At 40.0% G+C, this 24097-nt stretch overlaps 1 protein-coding gene across 10 annotated transcripts in view; it reads left to right on the top strand.

The window, feature by feature from the left end:
* grid1a (glutamate receptor, ionotropic, delta 1a) overlaps window positions 1-24097 on the top strand; it is a 326902-nt gene that overhangs the window by 215442 nt on the left and 87363 nt on the right. For all 10 annotated transcript variants that reach the window (XM_077495430.1, XM_077495429.1, XM_077495436.1 and 7 more), the window contains one exon: window positions 11038-11243. In XM_077495430.1, the coding sequence (XP_077351556.1) occupies window positions 11038-11243 (206 nt within the window). The remainder of the gene's footprint in view (window positions 1-11037; window positions 11244-24097) is intronic.

Here is a 24097-nt window from a genome sequence, read left to right as displayed (position 1 = left end):
GTCGAGCGTGTGCTGGTCACGTTTGTTTCTTGCATCATCACAACATTTTTCTCTCAGACGGGTTATTTCGGCGATCAAAGTCTTTCAACGTCAACTGATCAACCTCAAACCCTGATGAGATGGGACTTAAAAAAAAAAAAAGAAGGAAAAAAAAAATCTGATTTCAGCAAGTAACACAAAGATGAAAAAGTGTACTCTAGACATGCTGAATTATGAATATAATTTATATGAGGAATAATTCCTCACTGTAATACTTCATCAAGTTAACAGTGACTAGTTGACTGCTATGATGCAATTTTCTGTTAATAGGTGTCAAGTGAAAATTGCTGTTGCGCCACGCGTCTCTCCATCTCGTGCGGAAAAAAGATGGCATCGATTATTTCAATTTAGTTTTTATCTGACAGTTGGAAGTAACACGATGAAGCAATCAACGGACCACCCAAAGCACCTTCCTGAAGAATGTGGAATGACAAGTCGTGCTTTTCACTATTCATGAGCATGCGGAACTTGTGTGACGGACGAATAGATGCAAATCGAGAGCTGCATCCCAAAAAAACAAAACAAAACAAAAACAAAACACCTTCATTCTACTTATGTAGCCGAATATCATTGTACGGGCTTTGTTATCATGTGTGTGTGGTCAATTATCGTCATATTTGTTTGAGGTTTTGAGTATTCAACCTTGGATGATGGTGTTTATTACCATGCACGCAGCCCGTCTTTGGGAGCAGAATGATGCTCAATGTAATGAATCTGTAAGAGCTCATTCATTCCAATCTCCAGTAATACATCAGTTAGAGGTGGAGGGGAAAAAAAAAAAAAAAAAAAGGCGCGTAAAGCAATTTTACTGCTTTGCCTCTAGTTCACTTTGTCATTGTAAATTTTCATACATAATTTGGTAATGTGAGAGTGGGGGGAAATCATCTCTGCAGGAATGCACGCTAAATGGGTTTTTGATTTTTTTTTTTTTTTTTTTTTTGCGCCTTCATGCAAGAAAAGTACAAAATTAAAGCGGTGGTGAACGGGGCCCTCACAGTCATGTCACTCCAACCACATTAAAAGTTTGAGCAACAGACTCATTCACTGCCATTGACGTCGATTGACGTGAACTAGAATTCACCATTTCACTTCCATATATCTGGCTAGTGGCTAGGGCTGCGCATTATATCGAAAAAATATCGATTATCGATATCGCATTGACATGCAATAAGTTTCATATGGAATTTTATGCTTTTATCTGAATTTGACCAGTCAGACGCTAAACTAAAATGTGCATCACCATCCAATAGTTGAACATTATCAAGAGATAATTACAATTAATTAATAATGTATCTAGCAATTCTATCTATCTATCTATCTATCTATCTATCTATCTATCTATCTATCTATCTATCTCTATCTATCTATCCATCCATCATGATGCATCCATCATCCATCCATTCTTTCCTTCAACCATCCATCCATCCATCCATCCATCCATCCATCGCTTTAATCCAGCATTCTTCAGCTGAATTTGCCCAATTGGATGACACCATTAAATTGCTGGCAAATTCACCCCCCCACCCCCGGACGACTTGTAATCGTTTTTGGTAATTCCTCGGAAGTAATAAACTTGGCTGTCAGGTAATAAGGAGATTCCCAGTAGTCCGTCTGCATTTGGTTTTCAGCATTAATTAACAAATGTTGGCACCCCGACCTGAAAAAATCTGAGCTCATCTGTGAAACTTCTGCCAAGAATGAAATACCTCTTCATCCAATTATCTATTCCAGTATGTTTTTGTTTGTCAAAAAGGACCCGAGTCAGCACGATTGATTTGTTGAAGAAGTGTCAATGTAGCTTCAAAATAGGATAAATCTTTCAGAGACATTCGACAATCGGACATTTGCTGACTTTGATCGGAAGTTGCTAAAAATTGTTCCAGTTCTGTCCGGTTATCGGTACGTGTCTAACCATCTTAAGGAAAGCGTTACAGTGTGTTCCTTGAGATTAGACGGTCCCCTTGACACTCCAGCTCCACTTTCTTTAGTGCTTAGTCATGTTAGCACAGCAGCGAATTAGTCAGGGATTAGATGTGAGCTTGATTAAACTGCATCGGGGGGGCGTCTCGTCGAGAGGAGGCATCCGACAAACTCGAAAGGAAATCTCCCGCGGCGCCCGAATCGTCGGGAAGCTCGCCACGTGTGACACGTCGCGGAAAAAACAAAACAAGGCGCTCGACAAAAGCGGCGGCTTTGTTGCGCCTTCACAATGAGTTATTTGACTCCGTCTCAATTAAGCACTCGGTCGAGTCGCGAGTTCTATAAACGCCGCTGACTAACTTGTCAAATCATTTTGTGACGCAACGGGAAGGTGCGAGTGACCTTTGGCTAATTGGTGTTCCATAAAAAACACAGAAGAGGGTGTAAAACCGAGAATAACCGTCATATAAATGACACGGGTTAATAGTTTGATACTCTGTGGCGTCAGTATTATTCTCACATAAATAAGATTGCTCCAGATAGTTAAGGAAACATAATAGCGCGAATCACTCGAATGTGAATAAGGTCCAAAATTCAAAAAGACACAAATAGCTTTTCTTTTCTTTTTTTTCATTCTTTTTAAGGTTATACTTGCTGATTGTTCTATTGATTCATTACCTCTGCCAGTGAAGTGAAGTTTTAATCTGTTTGTTTTCTAAGAGAAACAAAATGGGCAATATGCATTTCAAGTTTGCAAAAACAAAATTATGCTTTTTTTTTTTTTTTTTTTTTTAAATAGGCTAGTTCAAATATGTTTTTTAAATCTTTTATTTACTAAATGGTAGATATGGGGAATCGTCCTGGATGTCATAACACAACTTCAACTATGGTTTGTTTAATTATTATTATTTTTTGGGAATCATACACCGACGTAAACTTGTTAAATAGGACACAAATTCAATTACTGGTAACACAAATAGATATGACAAGGATTAACGTCCTTATAATATCATTCACTCATTGGCTCCCAAAAACATATATGTTCTATTTTAAATATTGAAGTGTCCCAAAGACGTATTTAGACGTTTGTTTTGTTTTTGTTTTGTTTTTGTTTTGTTTTTTAATGCAGCCTCTCTACTGCAGAAAACGGTTGAAGCAATGGTAGTCATCATTACAAAAACGGCCATCAGGTGGCAGCAGAGTATAAGAGATCAACCAGGGCCATATAAGCTCTTTTTGCCAGTGTTTTCACCAGGAATGCGAATTACTTAGCTATATTCTAATGCTAATTGCAGCAAAATGGAAACATATATATATTTTTTTCCTGATGAAAGAAGAGACTCTAATCTTTCTTTTGGTAGGTTCCATGTTTTTATAGCAATAGAATATTCTGTGGGCCTTGCAAAATCAGTCCAAATCCAGTAAAACAGCCGAGAGCGAACAGGGTTGCTTCAGTCAAAATGGCTGCTGGGAGTCAATGAGTTAACTGCGATACGCAATGCATTCTGGGAACAATATATATGCAAAAAAAGGTCGATTTAACACGTCCGGAACGAATACTGGCAAAGTGTTGCCACGTTCCTTTTGCATTCGTGTTATTTTTCGTAACAATATGATTACAGTTAATCTCCGTAATTTTGGGCTGGTCCACAAATATCTGCGTGTAAATGACGGCAATTGTTTTGAAGTTACCGTATATACCGTTATTTTCCCGATGCGGCCCACTTGATAATATATTTTCCTCCGTAACATGAGTTTGACACTCCTGGTCTAATTAAAGCGCTTTCTTTCTTCTATAATATTTTATGTCGCATGCATGCACTGAATTGCTTTGAACCCAATTTAACGCATAAAAATAAAGCATGGTTACATGTTTAATCTACAAATTAGTGTAAATGTATGGCATGCATAAAATGTTGTAACGTTTTTGGTCTGCGAAGGAATCAACACGAGGTTGAACCACTTTCGATTGATTTGTTGCAATCCAAACCAATCTGGCCCCGTGTGAAATACTCTGTGGACTGACGGGACAAAAGTGGAACTTTTTTAGAAGGTTTGCAACCCCCTCCCACCCCCGCCCCACACACATTATGTCCGTCATAAAAATAACACATCACTTGAAAAAGCACAATCATGCCAACCGTCAACTGTGTTTGCTGTGGGGCAACTTTGTTACTTCAGGACCTGGACGACTTGCTGTGATGAATGGAACAATGAATTCTTCGGTCTAGCAGAAAATTCTGCAGGCAAATGTGCAGCCATGCTCATGCACTCGAGTCTCGAGCTCAAGCACTCAAGGGGTATACGGAGGGTGGTCCGGAAACATATCAGCTCATCCACCTCTGAATAGCTTGAGGGGGAAAAACTAAATAATAAAAGTTTTGCCAAATGATAATTCAGACCGAAATCCGGTTGAATAAATGGACATTTCATGAGAAGAATAGGCCAGACTTCACCCGCAGCGATTCCAACGACCCATCGCCAGTTAGCGCGAAGCACTTGATTTAAGTCATTGCTACCAAGGGTGGCACAAGCAGTTATGAGGTTGAGGGGGCAATTACTTGTTCACGTAAGGCCAGATGGGCTTGGATTTTATTTCAAAACAGCGTTTTATATTTCATTTGGTGACATATTCAAATGGTTCAGATGATCTGAAACATTTTTAAATGTGATAATATGCTAAATAAAATGAAAAATAGGTGGGGGGCAAACATACCGTATTTTCCGCACTATAAGGCGCACCTTCAATGAATGATATTTTAAAACTTTTTCCATCTATAAGGCGGTTACGTCATGCATCCATTAGATGGTGCTGCGCTAAAGGGAATGTCAACAAAACAGTCAGATAGGTCAGTCAAACTGTATTAATAGATTACAAACCAGCTTTCTGACAACTCCATTCACTCCCAAAATGAATAAACAGCTGTTTTATTATTTTCTCGGAGGTAAAGTATTAGTATTAGCTAGCGATCCAAGATGGCGGGATCTTCTGCCAATCGTGCAGGGTCACCGATAGCGTCTTGACAGCGAGACCTGTTGCGGCTCAATATTGATCCATATATAAGGTGCACTGGATTATATGGTCAGCTTATGAAAAAATCGAAGGCTCTTAGGTGCGCCTTATAGTGCGGAAAATGCAGTACTCAGAATCACACGTGCTCTTTTTTATTTATTTTTTATTTTTTATTTTTTTCAGGCCTCGTTCAAAATGTAAGTGGATCACAGTGAATTACACACGATTTTATAATACTGTAGTTGGCTTTTAAGAATTCATTTACAGTTTATAATGCGGGATGAAGCGGCATTTTTTTGTCGTAAGAGTCTCTGTGATCACTTAAAGAGACTCATCTCTGTGTTGAGTAAACACGGGCTTACAGCGTCGCCACGTCTCGGGCCTTTCCGCTCGGATTGCGACGCAGCTTGACAGCTCGGTTAAAAAAAAAAAAAAAAAAAAAAAACCCTCTGCGCCCTTTCATCATGATACGCTCATTGCCGCACCACTGCAGTCCGAGAGGGAAGCTAGCGCTTGGGCTCCAGTGAGACCGGCGCCGGGAAACATGTTAGGGTATCTTCACGCTCTCGCCAGAGCACGGCGATAAAAAATTCACATCTACAAATTCACAACAAAATGTCTTCCTTTTAAAGCGGAGAGTTGAGCGTTAGATGGCGCGGCACCTGCTGCGCTCTCGGGTTGACTGGATCACGCCGACGGTCGCTGGCCGACGGTCACTGGCTCAAGTTAAGATGTCCAGATCTGCTAGGCTTCTTTCTGCCGGGGGGGGGGAGAAAGAAAAAGAAAAAGTCAGTCTTCCGATGACTTCCTCTGCAACGGTTTTCATGAGAATATAAAACCATTTGCTAGCTGTTTAACCTCCTGATCCAGGACAAACATGGTTAGCAGCTCGACGTAAACTGTCTTGAACGTAGCTGCTATTCACGCGGTCACATGGTGTGTTGAGTCGACACATCTTTATGATGGTCAGTCAAATTGGCAGGCATCTGAATTATGAATTGTCTGCAAAACATCAAGGCCATGTTCAGAGATGAAGCATATCTGATTCTATGACATGAATTATGACTATTGTGTGAATTGGTTGTTCCCCGCTATCGACTTGGAACGAGTCTTCCGTAGACAACCCTCCTCTTTCCCAAAGTCATCTGGGATTGTCCCCAGCTCACGCGTGACCTTAATGGCAACAAGCGCTGTAAAAAAAACAAAAAAAACAAATGGATGGATGATAATTCCACGGTTGACTACACCTTAGATGGGTTGCCAGTCAATCACGGGGCAGGTGTGGAAGCAGACAACCATTCACACCTAACTGACTTGGAATCGATCCCACTCTGGCTGCATGAGAGTTGTCGCTGCCAACTGGTCCCAGTAAGGGGATCTGATTACAAAGGTTTATTTTTTCTTTCACTAATCTGATTGGGCCACATGGGAGAGGAAAAGTATAGGTCACATGATCAAATCATGAATCCAGCCTTACTATTAGGGATGTAACGATAACGGCAATATTGTGATATTGTGATATTAAAACTGCCACAATATCGTCGTTGTCATGTTGTTCACTATATTTAAAAGCTACACAAATGTTAAAAAAAGTTAGGTTGATTTCCATTTGTGCAGTTTTAGCACCCTCTCTGGTGGCTAGTATTTTTGTGCAGTTTAATTTTCATTAGGGATATTTTGGCCCTTCTATGTTTAAAATCTACACTAATTGTCAGATGAAGGGGATTGTACAAAGGGGATTATCTCCGTTATTCGGTTGGATGAATAAAGACGGAAGACAAACCAATCTGAAACCCACCATTTTTCTTCATGGCCTATTTCCAAACTAGCTACCATGTTTATAGAGACTGCAAATACGGTAAACAAAATACCTGCACTCATAAAACCAGTCCCTCCCTGCACTTGTGCTTGGGGGAGGTAATAACACTGAAGGAGCACTTGTAAAATTTGGCAATATGGCCATTGAGAGAAACAATGTCGGCGTCGCGGTAATTTGTCACGTCGCGTTTAACTTTACGCCGTGCGGGCTTTGTGTATAAGCAACATCTTTTGACTGAAAACAGGAAGCCTCGGTGCGGTTATCACGATACATTACCGTGATGAATCATTTTGATGCCTAAATGTATTAATTTCAGTCACCTCAAGGGGCCGGAGGGAATGGCGATTAGATTATAAATCATATTTGTTGTCCGTCAAAAAAAAAAAAAAGTGTCCAAGCAAATGTCGGTTCAATTCAAAGTGGCGCCGTGGAGTGTGGCCACTTCAATTTACCGAGCTTGGCACTGCTTGCGAGTTGACAAATGATTTAATTTCATGTTTTGTTCTGCACATTGAACAGTTTTATCCAGCAGCGGCCGTTATTATTTACGCCACCTGGAATATCATTTGCACTTGAGCAAAAGTGATCGTTGCACTGCACAAAGTCGCCACAATTTGGTAAGTTGCTTGGTGATATGCCGTTTTGTTAAGAGTTTAGCCTCCGGTGCTGGTTGCGTAGTGGCAAAATCGTTATGTCGCTTGGGCGGCGGAGACCGGGTCAAAAAAAACCCTCAAAACTCATTTGAAGACCCATTTGCATATCTCGCCCTGAGCCAGCTAAACATCAACTCAATTAGCGCCGGCGCACTCCCGCTGTTTAATGGTATTGATTTTTTTCGGTGATCATATTTGTGTGAGCAGTGCGTGTTCGTGCAACAGCGCTTTTTTTGCCTGTTGCATGTTTGCGCTACGAAAACACAACGTGTGACTCGTCACAGCTGCTGGAATTTCAATGTATACATTTTGCATTTCAAAACGCATGCTTATATACAGTAGTAGGGCTAAAGAAGAATATTTGATCCGATTTATAAGCGCATATAAAAACTCAGAAAAATTGTTTTAACAAGCCTAATATATATATAAATATATATATATATATATATATATATATATATATATATATATATATATATATATATATATATATATATATATATATATATATATATATATGATTTTTGCTCAAGTTTATGAAAGACTCGGTGGCCATGGTGCACACACCTGAGGTATCACAATGAATTAATCATCTGTTTAATTATTGATGTTCTATTTAATTATGTTTTTACTATGGCTCGGACTTGCCCTCAGAATCACAATTCGTTATTAATGTTGACAGTAACAAATTACTTTTGACCCAGAATCAATTTGTCACTCCTTGTTACTATTCTATTACCAATTTGACCGGAAAGAAAGTACGATTGGCACGTTTTTTTGGCTGTCGCTTCTTCCTCTGGAAAAATTTTGATTTTTATTTGAGTTTAAAATGGTTTACTTTCAACCAGGATACCTCGCATTACAGAAGCTAGAGGTAGAACCGCGGTCGGTTTGCTGTCAGTGCTGCAAATCTTTCTACTTTCTCGCTAGCTAGCTAGCCGGCAAGCTCTCATCATCTGCCACAATGTGTTGGATCAAATTTCTTCCGTTTATTCTGCCGTTTGACTTCTGTGGGGAGCTATTTGTTTTTGTGATCTATGACTGAAATAATGAACTTTCATGATCCGACTGTTTCAACAACTGCCAAATTAAGTTGTCCGAATTTGGCTCATTTTCAAAATACCACCCACGCATGAATTTCTCCGTTCACGTGGCAGCTCGGCAGGGCGAAGAGCCCGCTTTTGTGTCAAAGTCAAACGGTAAGCAGAGCTGCGGTGCTAACAGTGTTAGCAGTCTTTGCTTCTGAAAGCCAGCAAATCCCCAAAATGATCATTGACGTCGTCAGTGTTTATCAGCAGCAATTATTTTCTTCTTTTCTATGATCCGTCTACACCCTCAAGTGAATCTTAAGTGTGCTCTAATTATTTCTTTATGTATTTCTTTATTTTTTTTATTAAAGCATAGCCGTAACTATTTTTAAGATTTGGAAACTGTTTTAAATGATCAAAATAATATTTCTCTTTTAGCCCATAAATGCTAATAAGAAATCCAACAGTATTTCTCATCATCAAATTTACCCAGCAAGGAATTATGAAGAGTGTAATTAAGCAAAATTGAGGTTAATAAAAAGAAATTATCAACGTAGTAGGGTCCTCTGAGAACGTTTATTTTAATCGCCTGAAGTTTCTTCTCCTGCTAAATGGAGGGAACACAAAGACAGCAACACTTGTTGTGTTGTTGTGTCACACTTTGCTTTTGAGAGTGAAATCTGCCCGGGAGCCTTTGGAGCAAATCCTAAAAATCCAGTCGACTCTGCGAAAGTGTCGAATGGCCCGATTCATTATGCACAGCTTACATTCCATTTTAATATTATTTGCTTTAAAGTGGCATCTTCTCCTATTTCAAGAGGCACAGTGAACTACCCTAAAAAAAAAAAATAAATAAATAAAAAAAAAAGAGAGATGAAAGCCGAGCCGTTGTGGGAAGAGGGAAAATTACATTTCTCGCTGAAATTTTCAACGCAACGCCGCCGGGACGCCATCTCCGCGGAGAGCAGCAGCCGGGATTTTATCCGCCGACCTTTGAAATCACAAATGCACTTTCTCCGTCTTATTGATTCTCTTCTGAAAATGAGAATAAATGACGTTTAATGAGTAAAAGTAGCAGGGGCTCGACGAGACACGAAAGGGACGGAGGAGGCTTGTAAAAATGGAGAGAGAGGCTTTTGATGCACGTGATGTTTACTATGCAGAATTATATTGTGCGAGCTTTCGTAACGGCGATTGTCATACAGTACAGCTGGCGCGGACGTCCGCCAACTTCTCCCAAGGCGGTAAAATCGGCGGAGTGTCATACTGTATTTGTTTGTTCATCGGTGTGGTCGTTCGCATGCTACTTCCTGGTTCTTATGAGGTCATTGTGGTTCGGATAGGGTGCAACGTTCCGTTGATGATTGATGAAATTCTTCTGGCTGTCCCTTTATCGACCAAAATTAGTAGGCTTTCCGCGATCAGCATTTTGGAGCTGTTAACCGATCAACAAGTTTAAAAAAATTGATCACAATCTGATCAGAAAATGGTCCACAATCTATTGAAGCAACTTATTTACTGATTAGGACCGGGCCGGCTTACGAATAGCTAAAATTTGCCGATAACTGACGCCCAGTAAAATGAATTTGTAAAAAAAATAATTAAACCCAAAAGTTTATACCCAACACATTGATAAAAATTTAATACACAGAAAATGGAGGTCGGTGGGCGGGAATCAAAATTATTTAGAAATATTGTATAAAGAATGTGGGAAAATCTGACTGTATATGCTGAGAAACCTTGCATTATAAACGATGGAGTGAACCATTTTGTTTTGCTGTGATGCCTTATTTTTGTGGCTCAGATCAATAATGTCATTGTTCGATCGGCAAAATTGACATTACAACCAATCACTGATTTATTAAAAATAAATAAATAAATAAATCTGCCAATCTGATCCAGAGATCTGTCTACAAAGTTGCCTCTATTTTAATTTTATTATTATTTTTTTGGTTAGCATAATCTACTTGCTGGATTTCTTTCTTTGCATTTTCCCAAAATGTAGTGTGCTATCCTTAATCGAGTCTTTCCAAGTTTTCTCACGGTCTATCATGGCTTTTATGATGGGTCATAAAGGCACAATACAGTATATATATATATATATATATATATTTATTTATTTTTCAGGATGCTCCGTACCGGCCTGATAAGGGTCCTGTACATTTCTCATATTCTGATCAAGGTCTGACACGTTGTCAAAGGCAGGACCGTGGACACCTGGCAGGTTTAGAGCACATTTGTGGCAATGACAGACTGGGATGAAGCTCACATCTGTAAATCGTTACATGCCAGGATGAGCCGTGATTGAGTGCAGTGAAACAGATCCCGCACACCTTAGCTTGCCATGAGAACCGGTGACACATTTTGGCCAAATGTGACAAAGTGTAGTTTTTATTTTTAACCAGATGAGAGCAGTTTCTCATTTAACCTGGAGACAATTGAATTGTTCAGCGTCTTGCCCAAGGGCAGCCTGAGCCACATTTTGAAACGGCGACGCAATCGCTGGACTGCGAAACCGACTCCATCCATATCTCAAAGACGATTGTCTTGTCTCCCCCCCGTCAGATATCCGCGGTTTGCAGACCTTCATGGACCAGGCCTCCCGACTGGGTCTGGATGTGTCCCTGCAGAGGGTGGACCGCAACGTCAGCCGGGTCTTCAACGATCTCTTCAGCACGCTGCGCACCGAGGAACTCAACCGCTACCGGGACACTTTGCGGCGGGCCGTGCTGCTCATGAGCCCGCGCGGAGCGCAGGTGTTCATCCACCAGGTAGGATTGCATCATCACAGATGTTTGCGCGATATGACAATACAACAATAGAGGGCGGGTTCTGTCAGCGAAAATGCTACAGAAACTGGGTTCGATGTAGACTTGCTAGTTTGCCCAACTAAAATCCCCTCAAAGTAGTCTTGAGTATGACGTCGAGATGAATAGTTAGAATATGAGACAAAAGAGCAGCACATAAATAAAATAACTAACTGTGGCAGTATTTGTAAAGAAGAAACCACATTTTTCAGATGAGGAAGTCTAGTGGAAAAGCGACCTAAGGCAATTTACAGATTTAAACCCTAGAGAGTGTGCATGTTACCCCTGACAACAACTGAAAGACCAACGCCGTAGAGGAATCCCCTGTTTCAAAATTATTATTTTTGTCCCCCTGTGTAAACAATTTTCAGAGTGAAGCCAACATGAGAACAAGAGTGGCATGTCAATTCCCAGAATTAAATCATATAGAGTATGCAGTTTACCTACTCATGCTTGTGTGTGTGTGTGTGAGTGAGTGAGTGAGTGAGTGAGTGAGTGAGTGAGTGAGTGAGTGAGTGAGTGAGTGAGTGAGTGAGTGAGTGAGTGAGTGAGAAAAAAAGTTGTCAAGTTGCCGCGGGAGTGACGTCATGCAGCCGACAAATTCGCCCGGCCCCGTCTGGCGACAGTGAGTGACACTGAGTGACACGCCCCCCGCTCTGCGATTGGCTGGAGGGGTAAACAACTGTCTGTCCACAGAAACGTCCCGCTGTTGACAAAACAAACACAAAATGGCAAATTATAGGCTGTTTAGGAAAAATTCACCACCACACATTAACAGAAGCCCAGAGGTGTCGGTTGAGAAGGAATTCATGGCTATACATCGTGTATTTATAAAGTGCATTTTCCTGAGTAAAAACGGAAGACCCTGCCTTTAAGAGAAGTATGAAAAAAAAGTGGAAACAGAAAAAAACAAAAACAATGCAAGCATTTGGCTTAAATTGCATATCTGATCCAGATCCAAATACTTGGAACTAAAAGGCAAAATGTTGCATTCTTGCCTCGTAGTCATCATTTGTATTCAATGTACAACAATAAAAAAATAAAGGAACTGGCCTCAGCGTTGAATTACTCCTGGAGAGGAGCCTGACTACCTGCAAAGTCAAGCTTGGTTAAATCGGCGAATTTCTCCTTTCAGTTCATTTGTCGTTGGCTGATCCGCGCATACGTTTGCCTTCCAAAGTGTCTGCTGCGCAAGCTGTTGACTGGCAGCGAGTTGAAGCTGTCAGGGTTGAGAGAATTAACATCAAATCCACCCCAAAGGGGGTAACATAGTAATCGGGAATACTGTTCATTTCAAAACCTCAACTTTTGTTACTGAACAGTTTTGATTCAAGCAATGGTAAAGTTTGTCATTATTTTACTAGCTTCTTTGGAATAGTATAGGAATATACTTTTTTTTCCGATAAAATAAGAGACTAATCTCTATTTTGGTAGGCTCCATATTTTTATAGCAATAGAACATAATAATCCGCGGGCCTTGCAAAATCAGTCAAAATCAAGGAAAATACTTCAGTGAAAATGGCTGGGAGTGAATGAGTTAATCTCGTCATCTCGGGAGCCCCGTACAGAATCAGCCCGACAGAATCTATCGAACGAGCTTGGCATAAACATACGTCACGAAGTCACAATAACGCAAACAAACCTGTGACATCATCACGTCAACTTTTCATGTTAATGAAGCGATGGCATGTAAACGATGCACTCGCGTACTGAACTGGACAAAAATCAGCCATGTTTGTAGTTTCCTTGCATATGTCCTTATCCATCAAGTAGCCCAGTGGAAAAAAAAAAAAAAAAAAAAAAAAGTCCATCAAAAAAAAAGCTGACTTGTGAATCCTTCCCCATGAATATGGAAGTGAAGCCCTTGCAAAGACATCACTCAGTGTGTGAACACACGTACTACTTTTATTAATGACCTGTCTTTGGCTTTTGCTTGCACTACACGGATTTCGCTTTTGTGCTTCAAGTTCTGAAGTTTTTTCTCCCCCAAAGTTGTGTTTAATCTGCCCCGTTTTACGTTCTTTATCTTTCCCTCTTATAATTCATACGAGGCGTCCCGGGTAATAAGCCCCCGCGTCACATTCCGGCGCCGGCTCCCCGAACGCTTCCGTGAATACGTTGAGTCGTTCGACGCGCTCCCAGCTTTGATAATCCATCTGAGCGTCATTAATACCTGTTGTCAGGGAGCTCACCTGAGACAGCGGCGCATGTCGGGAAGGGGGTAGGAAAAGTGTGCAAATATCAGAGCGAGGGATGGCGACGATGTCGGTGACGCCTTGAGCGCGGCGAGCAAAACTTGCAGGATGGCTTCTTATCTAAAATTAATTAGCGATGGCACGCAGTGACAGCCTTAAAGGGGACACATTACGGAAAAGTGACTTTTTAATTACTTGTATACAAACAGTCGGGTCTCTGGAGTGCCTGCCTGCCCATCAAATGTGAAATTACACATGCAAGTTTCATTTTTGTGAGCGAGCCGTTCAGAAACGTGGCCTCAACATTTTGGCGAATGTACATGAAACCACGCCCACTCTGCAGTCCCCGCCCGTGACTTAGCAGCTAGGCTAGGCTGGGGGGAAGACCCGTCGTTTTCACGCACACGCAGAGTCGCCATTATGTTAAAGAAAATAGGTAATTTCAAGTATTATCTAATAATCAATGTTAGCATCTGATAGCATTTAATCAGATTGTACAAATTGTGTCAAAGTACAGCTGAGAAGAGAGTATTTGTGAGTTTGATAATGAAGTGCTGCCTGTACAAGTGAAAATACAACTATAAGGCTATCATTATTTTCTCTGTGAAGTTTTGCTTTACGTTAAGAGAGTGCACTTGCTTAGCCACAACACCCGAGCTCCACCCCTCTCGAGTTATTTTGACCAAACAATGACACAGGTCTGCTCACCATGCATACCACCACCCGTGCTCTCCGTTACATAACGTTTAGTTCCCCAATCATTCTTTTTTCAATTTTCTGCCTCAATAAAATTAGTCCAGATATGGTGTGTAGATAATCAGTTTTGAGAAATCTTTGACAGTAACACCCCACCCCCGCCCCCTAGTTCAGTTCATACTCCATTTGGTTCTGCCTCCTGTTTATTTTGCCGTAATTTGACTATCAACCATGAGATGGCGACAAACAATTTAGTTTGTTTCTGTGTAAATTTGCCTAAAGATGAATATTGAAAACAGGAAGTACAATATTTCAGCACACCATCAGCAAGTTTTTGCTGATGATTATTGGATGTCACTCCCTTTTAATCCTGCTTTTTACGCCAACAGAAAGTGATGATTGTAGGTTCTTTTGATAATTTACATGATTATGGATGTCTATTGTGAGATAAGTTCAATGTGTTAATAAAAGACAGATTTATTTACTGTAAATAAACACAGAGGGACTACACTGTACAATATTTTTGTTTGTTTTATATTCCTCTTCCCATAAAAACATGTTATAATGTGTTTGTATTATTTGAAAAGTGTATTTCAATACCTTAAAAAAGTTTGGCGTAAATGCTATAATTGATAGTATACACTATTTATTAAATTGGGTGCAAAACCCGCGGTGGAAGGGAGACTACTGGATTCATTTTTTCCTATGCTATGATGGAATGTAATATATAAATATCGCACAGCACAATTTGCATGTATTTTTATTTTTGTTTTATTTTTCATTGCAAATTAAAAAATCTGTACTCAATGGTTTCATCTAAAATAAAGATTAAATTAGAATATATATTAGTGTTGTTCCGATACTAGGGATGTCACGATAAGGGCAATATCGTGATATTAAAACTGCCACAATATCGTCGTCATCATGTTCACGATATTTAAAAGAAACACATCTGTTAAAAAAAAAAAAGTCAGGTTGATTTCCATTTGTGCAGTTCTAGCACCCTCTAGTGGCTAGTTTATTAGCGCAATTTAATTTTAATTAGGGATGTTTTGGCCTTCTCTGTTTAAAATCTATGCAGCATCTTGTGTCTTGCTCGTGCACAACATTCTCTGATATGTGACATGTCGATCTAAGATATCCTGTTGGCCCTTGAATCCTCTGAACCAATGGCAGGACAGCGTTTTCATGTTGAGGAAAAAAACAACAACCTTAAGTATCGGTATGCTATCGGTATCGGCCGATACTGCAAAGCTGGGTATCGAAATCGGTATTGGGGGTCAAAAAACGGTATTGGAACAACACTAATATATATGCCTTGTTATTGAGGATGATGGGTAGAGATGAGCTCTTTTCCGACTTTCCTGCTCCATCACGTCCCCCCCACGTTTACGTACTCTCTTCAATTTCCATTCATTGCTCATACGCACTTAATCCTCGTCAAGGTCACTTGTCTATATCCCACAATGCATCAGGCTTAAGAAGGTGGTGCTTTTCCCTCGGCAGACTTTGGCCCAGACCCCTTTACCATGTTAAGTGCTTAACCCTAATGATTAGCATGACATCATCCTTCCAACGTCTTTCCTTCCTCGCCTTTTTTTGTGTCCTCACGATGCTCGTGCTGTCTCTTATGTTTGGCGGCATGGACTCCTCGCCGGTCGTGTGTTTGCGTGTGCGTGCGTGCGTGCGTGCGTGCGTGCGTGTGTTGGGCAGCCAGACACTTGCCACATCGCCTTTCCTCTCACATCGCCCATGAGGGGGTGTGGCGTCTGGTGTCAGCTCAAGCCTGGCCTCGCTCCTTGACACCTGACGCCTCTGCGCGCCCCTCATGCGAGGCGACCTCTCTGCCGAGTCACGCCAACCTCTCCCGGGGGGTTCGCAAAGTGGCATTTTTCAAGCTCTGCCGCGACGCTCCTGCGTCCTTGGCTGGTATTAGCTGCCGTTTGTAAAATCACTTAGCACTTACTGTAGGTGCAAAAAAAAAACCACGACAGGTTTTATGAGATACCAATGTCACTCCTCAATTAACATGCAAGTGAGCTGCTCCCAGCGATATAGCTCTTTTTTTTTTTGTGGGGGGGGGCGCAAAAATGATTATTATTCTTGTAGCCTCGTGGATTCTTCTGGATTTGAGAGATAGTCATTCATATTTCCACCAGCAATGATTATAATGCTTTAGGCAAATTTCTGGTGTTCCAGAACTGAACGTGAAAGCCAGAACGGAATAGCAAACCGTATCATTAAAATATACAATACATTTTATCGTCATTTCAAGCACTGCAATAATTTGATGGTAAAAAACAAAACAAAACATGACTACAGTAACCTGGAAATAAGTGACATCTGTGATGTAGAACCAGCCTATTTGAATACTCCCTTTGCATGATTTTATAGCTGTACACCACTGAGTTTTCCTATTATAATTAATCCTATTATAAAATAATACAAACATATTTAACACATATTTTTAGAGGGAGCAAGAGTAACGGATAACACAGAAAATATTGTGTAAACAATGTAAAGCAATGCAATGCAGCTTTATGGCAAGGTGCTTCACTTGGTCAAACATAAGACATTAATAGGCATTAACGATCAAAAGAATTTAAGACATTTAAACGCAAAGTAAAGAAATAAATGTGTTTACTAAAATTACTAAAAGTAAGTGCAGATTACTAAAAGAACATACTGTGTACCAAGCACTCTGTTTCCTGTAAACAAAAAAAAAATCTACATTTTTTTTTTTTAAATCATCCCCAATGATGTACTGCACATAACAAATGAAACTTTCTGTAGGCGTAAAAATCAGGATTAAACAGGATTTGGCATTAAATTTTTTTGTGTGCAAAAACTAGGTTAGGCAGTTATACTTCCTGTTTTTTATGTGTTTACTAAAATTACTAAAAGTAAGTGCAGATTACTAAAAGAACAATGTGTACCAATTACTCTGTTTCCTGTAAACAAAAAAAAATACATTTTTTTTAAAAATCATCCCCAATGATGTACTGTACATAAGAAAACATACTTTCTGTAGGCGTAAAAAGCAGGATTAAAGAGGATTTGGCATTCTTTTTTTTTCTTTTTTTTTTGCAAAAACTAGGCTTGGCTGTTATACTTCCTGTTTTCATTCCACAGTGGAATTACCCCAAAATAAATGAGAGGCAGAACAAAATATTTCTCAACTGAAAGCAAACTAATCGGCAAAATAGTGGCACCGCAAAACCCGAAAACCGCAATGGAGGCGGGGTTTCCAAAAACAATTGTTTGTTTTTGAGAATGTATTTGTTGCTCATTAAGTCGGTATTATTTTTAATTGATTATTATAAGATAGACATTTTAAAGAGACAAGGTCGTGCTGAAAAATGAAGCATATAGCACGTTTGAATAAACTGACATCGCCAAAAGATCCAATTAAGGATTTTTGACAGTTTTCACCCCAATTCCTCATAAGAAGTGTGACAGCTGCTTCTGTTGTGTATAAGAAATAAGAAAATTATGCATGTACACTCTGTAGTTTTAAAGTTAATTATGTGTATACGTCTACCGCCATGACAGCTGAAAGCATTGTTTTCTCCGTGCGCCGGGAAAAGTCGGTCGTGACAATCATTTCCGACACGCGCCGAAAGTGCCGAGATGCATCGTTGTGACATTATTACACTTTTTAAATGTCATTCAAATAAAAATCTATGACTCATACGTGTTGCCGCTCGCGGGGAAATATTGAACCTTTCGCCGTTTCTTTACCTTCAGAACAAATATTTAACGACATAAGGAAAAGCTTTTTTTTTTTTTTTTTTTTAATGAATATGTTAAATCCAGCTATACTTTTGGAACCAAGCTGTGCCTTGAAAAACTGTGAGTAATTGATGGACCTAAAAATTGCTGTAATTGCCACAATGTGAAATTCACAAATTCACCTCGTGACTGATTTATTTTATTTTTTTTAAGAAACCTACCTTCTGTTATTCACTGAAAAGCTATTTGCTGTTTTTTGCTTAAAGAGATACTTTACTTGTTTAGCCATTTTTGGCAGTCAAACACGAATATTTTGCCTATAATAAAGTTGATATTTTCATTATTTTTCATGTACAATTAGTACCTTTAAAATCACATTTTGCAACTTGCTGTCGACGGAAAATGACATCACAAGGGCTCAGGTAACCAATCACAGCTCAGCTTGTGAGTGTCACCAATCACAGCTCACCTGTTTTCTAGGTTTGGTCATGTGACATTCACACGCTGAGCTGTGATTGGTTACCTGAGCCCTTGTGACGTCATTTTCAGTCGACAGCAAGTTGCAAAATGTGTTTTCAAAGTTACTAATTGTACGTGAAAAATAATGAAAGTATCAAATTAATTATAGACAAAATATGAACTTTTAATTGCTATAATGGGCTAAATAAGTGAAGTATCCCTTTAATCTAAAGCCAATGTCTTGTATAAAAATAAACTAAGGGGCGGAGCTTCACTCAGTCGGCCCATAGCCTTTTGTAAAAGGAACAAAAAAGTGATTTGCTGCCATCTTGCGGCACGTCAAATACTCGTCGATTGCAATTATTCGTGGCCGGGCTCGCTCTGGATCAACCCCGACAAACTCACATTTCAGACGGCGTCAGATCCTGCAGGTGTACCTAATGTTGTGACCTGTGCTAGTACAGTTTGTGCAGTTGAACAACTGAAGACCTACTGTAGGATGGGCCGTGCCGGACGACTGGAAGCAGGCTGCTACTGTTTTTTATTTTTTTATTTCCGCCTTTTATTGAGCAGCGCGGCCGCCGCTCGTTTCTCAAGATGTGACTTTATGGGCCATCTCGGCCAACTGGGCCCGCCGCCGTCCCAGCCGTATTTCTCTTAAAGGGGAATGAGACATGCAATCACTAAGAAAATATTAGACTGTACTGATTGTAAACTCTTTTAGCGGGGCTCTTCAGTACAACAAAGCGAGACCGGCGTTTATCCACTTGCCCCTCCTTATTAAAATAAATTCGGCGAGTGTCCAATAAGTCTGCCTTGATAGCTAATAATATGAGTATACAAGGTAAGCCATTTGATGAATTCCGTATGGTTGCGCGATGTATATATCGGACCGTTGCTGGTCACTGATTTGCCATCACTGCATCATTTTTAATGATACAGAGTTGCAAATGACAAAAAATAAGCCCCCACGCTACCATTAGCATAGCTTCTTGCTATTGCACATGCCCAAACACTATCACAAGCACTGGAATACATTCGATGAGCTGTATTAATGAATTTCAGGCAGTTTACCGTAATTTCATAGTTTGTGTCTTGGCCGTCCAGCTTGGACATGGACGTTAAAACTGTAGAAATGATTCGTCCAATTAGATTTCAGCTTCTATATTTATATCTATAACTGAAGTCAGTGGAAATGCACTGGCGGCCATCTTGCGTTGCCACTGGCCAAGCGCGCCTCACTCGGGTGAAGTGCGGTGTTTTGACGGTATCTTCTGTTTTTTGGTTGTTGTTTTTTTGCACATAGTTCTGAGTGCTACTCCAAGATTGTCAAGCCCATCAGGGGAGAAAAAAATAAGAACATTGATTCTTTTGGCAAATAACTGATAGGAGACTGTCGCAGTGTAATGTAAAACCTAAAATTCACAATACTTTAGAGCAGGGGTGGGCAAACCTGGTCCTCAAGGGCCGCAGTCCTGCAGGTTTTGGATGTTTCCCTTCACCCAACACAGCTGATATATGATCAGCTCATAAGCACGCTCTGCATAAGCCTGATAACGATCCTGTTGATTAGAATCGGCTTGCGTTGGAAGAAGAAACCCTCCAAAACCTACAAGACTCTGGCCCTCGATGTCCAACCCTGGTTTAGAGAGAAGTTTATGATTCCATATGGTGGGACCCTGGCATTAAACAATTTCCAGGTTCATGCTGTGCCCCCTCAAGCCACTCCAAAGGAGCTTTGATTTTCAGTGAAAAATGTTGTCGGTAATTGTGGCAACGCAAGATGGCTGCCTTCTGACCTCAGCCGTGAGATGCCAGGTTATTTTTATACATCTGTGACACACCCACACCATGGAATTGGATGTTTATTATTCTATAATCATTAAGATTTATTTATTTTATTTTTTTTAATGTGGAGCTGTAAAGTGATGTCACCATTTTACTGTCCTCTGATTGGTTGAGCTAAAGAGGCTGCCATGTCCTAGCCGAAGTTTTATCCAGTGTCCGCATTTTGACTTTTTTTTTAAAGCCAAATGCATCAGAGTACAAACGATATTGGAGAATCTTGTACAAAATCTTAAAAAACACTTCTTTTTTTATTTATTTATTTTTTTAAGAAAAGTAAAAAATCGAAAGTATTTCATAGGATCCTTGTTGTATCATCAACAAAAGTGAAATCAGCCAATGAGAAAATCCACTATAATACCAATGCACTTGGTAAAACGCACCACAGTTGATGAGGGTTGAAATCACAACTTTTTGAAAGTCGTGACTGAATTTGAAATCCACCTTTAGTCACGACGCGAGTCTTCAAATTTCTAATTGGGAAACCAACCCCCCCCCCCCCCCCCACCCCCCCCCACCCCCCCCCCCACCCCCCAGCGGTGCCTGAATTGAATCCGTTTTCTCAGATTTGCGTTGCGAGTCGTTCGTGTCGGTGTCACGACCGCTTGCGGATGTCTCTTTAAAGAGCCAGCTCTGCTTGACACGCGTTATTGTTATTATTATTCAGGAAACAAGACGGGCATGATGGCTTTTTCGTGTTCTGGGAATTTTGCTGGCCCTGACCCGACAGCTTTCTAAAAGGACGCCACGCACACACACACACACAAGACGATAAATTGTGGCGCAACACACTGGGGAAAACAAAAAACAAAAAAAAAACAGCAACACTTGTCAGTTACACAAAAAGCTGACATATGCAGCTTTCAACAGCAGCGTCATCATTCGAGTAGGTTGAAAACACGAAAGCCACTTCACTTTTTGAGACTTGACCTGGGGAAGACACTCCCACTCGGACAAAAAGCTTTGATTTGTGTCCTGTTATGCTTCAGAGCACTTATTATTACTCCTTGCTATCTGATGCACCAGGAGATCGAGCAAGTGTTTTTTGGGGGGGGGTTTGGCACCCACAGCGTCTCTTTGCAGCTCCAGCTAATAATACGCCCCCTTAAAGCCCAGACCGGCTTCATTTCCTGCCTTTTCCTGACGCCGTCGGAATTCTTGTCACCGTTACTCCGGTGGCATAAAAAAAAAAACATCAAGCGTCACCAGGCTTTATCTGAGCTTTTTTTTTTTCATTTTTTTTTTTCATGCAAGCTAAAAATAGCCCGGCGTGCTTCACAGGTGTATTGGCAGCCGAGCGACTTCTCTTCTTGCCACTTTGGGTGGGGATGAAGCAGGCCAAAGGCGGCATGACTCATTAACCAGACACGGAGGGCACAGTGACTTGGCAGCGTGCACACGCGCACTAACCCCTCCCTCCATCCGGTTTCAAATTGGATTGGATGCTTCTATGTAAACTTTGAATGGGGGAAATTAGTGCTGTCACTATCGAATATTTTTAGAATTTATTCACCGGTAGACTAATCAGATTTATTTTAATGTTGCATTAAAGTGTATTAATTTGTTTTTCCCCCTGGTTACTGCTTATTAAACAGTAGGGATGTCACGATAAGGGCAATATCGTGATATCGTGATATTAAAACTGCCACAATATCGTCGTCGTCATGCTCACAATATTTAAAAGGAACACATCTGTTAAAAAAAAGTCAGGTTGATTTCCATTTGTGCAGTTCTAGCACCCTCTCGTGGCTAGTTTATTAGTACAATTTAGTTTTCATGAGGGATGTTTTGGCCTTCTATGTTTAAAATCTATGTTAATTGTCAGATAAAGGGGAACCTAATTAGCTTGTGAAGCGATCAATGTGTGCTTGCATTAGCAAGGAAGAGCCTCAATATTGTTATTAGAGATTATAGGTGGTTTATATGCATTGCTGTTATGTATGAAAGCACAATATTGTGCTTTTTTTTAGTATGAGCTGAGCTCTCTTTTTTTTTTTACAATATTGTGATCTTTTTTTAAATATCGCCACCCCCGCCCCCCCCCCCCCCCCCCCCCACAATATCGTGATAATTATCGTATCGTGACCTTCATATCGTGATAATATCGTATCGTGATGTTTGGCTATCGTTACATCCCTATTAAACAGTGATCGGTGTTTATTTCGTACTTCATATTCATTTAGTGATTAAAAAAAAAAAAATGGGGATTTGATGTACTGTTACAAGTTCAGTCATTGTTTTCCAAAGTAAAAACAGATGTTTGCAAATGTCTTATTTTTGATGAAAACATAAGATAATCAGTCTTCTTTCACAGAAATCTGTGAACGATTACCATTTGATATGCTGAAATCAGAGGATGTGCATAATTTTTAGGGCTGTCAAAGTTAAAGCGGACAAAATCACCACCAGACATTAAGCGAAACCCAGAGCTGTAAATTGAGAAGTAGTTTGTTTGTTTAAATCCTGTATTTAAAAAGTGCCTTTTCCAGAGTGAAACCGGCATACTGGGCCTTTAAGACAGTAAGATCTAAAAAAAAATAAAAAAAATAACTGTAGTTGTGTTTATTGCCGTCTTTCTAGACATGAAATGAGCGAGCAGAGAATATCGATTAGGTTCACTGCAAAGTTAAATGGCTTTATTTTCTTTCTTTTTTTTTTTTTTTTTTTTTGACCATGAATAGCAGATAAAAACTTATATAACGAACTTTATTTTTCTCTTCTCATGCAGAAAAGTGGAGGAACAACAGCGCTCAGAAGTAAGATGCTCCACATGAGGGTGACTACATAAAAACGTCTATCGTAAAACGGTTTGCTCTTAAACGTGCAGCAAATAGATACTTCAACGTGCCCGCAAAGCAGAGAGCAAAATGAGATTTTTCTCCCTTGCAATGCGACGATGTTGCTTCACGTGTTTCTATTCAGACCAGACTTGGCCTTTATTGTTATCTTTGGCTGGCCAGCTGTTTGTGCCAAACAGAGTTGGCTTCTCCTGTTGCATCTTCTTGGCAGGAGTTTGTGAAAGACATTAATTAAATCCTCAAAGTCGACGTGTCGGCCTCGCGTAATTGCTCGAGAGGACACAGCGCCATTTCAAATGTCAGCATAGCGGTCATAACATTCATTGCAGTCCCTCGCAAAGCTACAATGGATTGTGGGTCTTTTGGAGCGAATGATAAGGTCGTCATCTGATATATTTTTGCTTCATCGTAAATTTTATTGTTTGTAATTTCCAGGGACAGCACTGTGCTCAAGTCTTAGTTAGTAAGGCAGTTTATTAGTTTATTATCTAATATATAAAGTAGCCTAAGTAGACAGACATCAGCCATAAAAAAAAAAAATAGCTGAGTTTAAAGTGCAAGATAAGACACAAGCCAATTGACTTAAAGTATAGGCGAAAAATTAAACTCATTCATCAGGAAAATAAACTTTACGAATTGTCAATATCACATATAATAAACGGACTGAAATCGTTTTGTCCAATAGTAAATGAAAATACGACTTGTAGCGTCAATACAGCCCTAATTAACTTTTGAGGCAATTTTAGCATTGCGACTTGTCCTTCGAGTATGAAAATAAGACTATATTAAATTTGTTTTTTTCCCCTTACCATATTTGAATTGGAGTAATTGAAAGTAATCACATTCGTAATTGAGAAGTAATTTAAAGTACCCACATTACACCAACATTACTTCAACATTTTGGTGCCCGGATTACAATAACAGACTGAATTTGGTGTAATTGAAGAGTAATTTAAAGTAATCAAGGAACATTACTTCAACATTATGGTACTCGTATTACGGCAACTGACTGGAATTTGTGTAATTGAAAAGTAATTGAAAGTAATCAAGTAACATTACTTCAACATTATGGTACTTGTATTATGACAACTGA

Source organism: Festucalex cinctus, chromosome 14 (genome assembly GCF_051991245.1).
Source record: "Festucalex cinctus isolate MCC-2025b chromosome 14, RoL_Fcin_1.0, whole genome shotgun sequence".
NCBI classification, from domain to species: Eukaryota; Metazoa; Chordata; class Actinopteri; order Syngnathiformes; family Syngnathidae; genus Festucalex; species Festucalex cinctus.
This window is presented reverse-complemented; position numbering and strand designations above follow the sequence as displayed.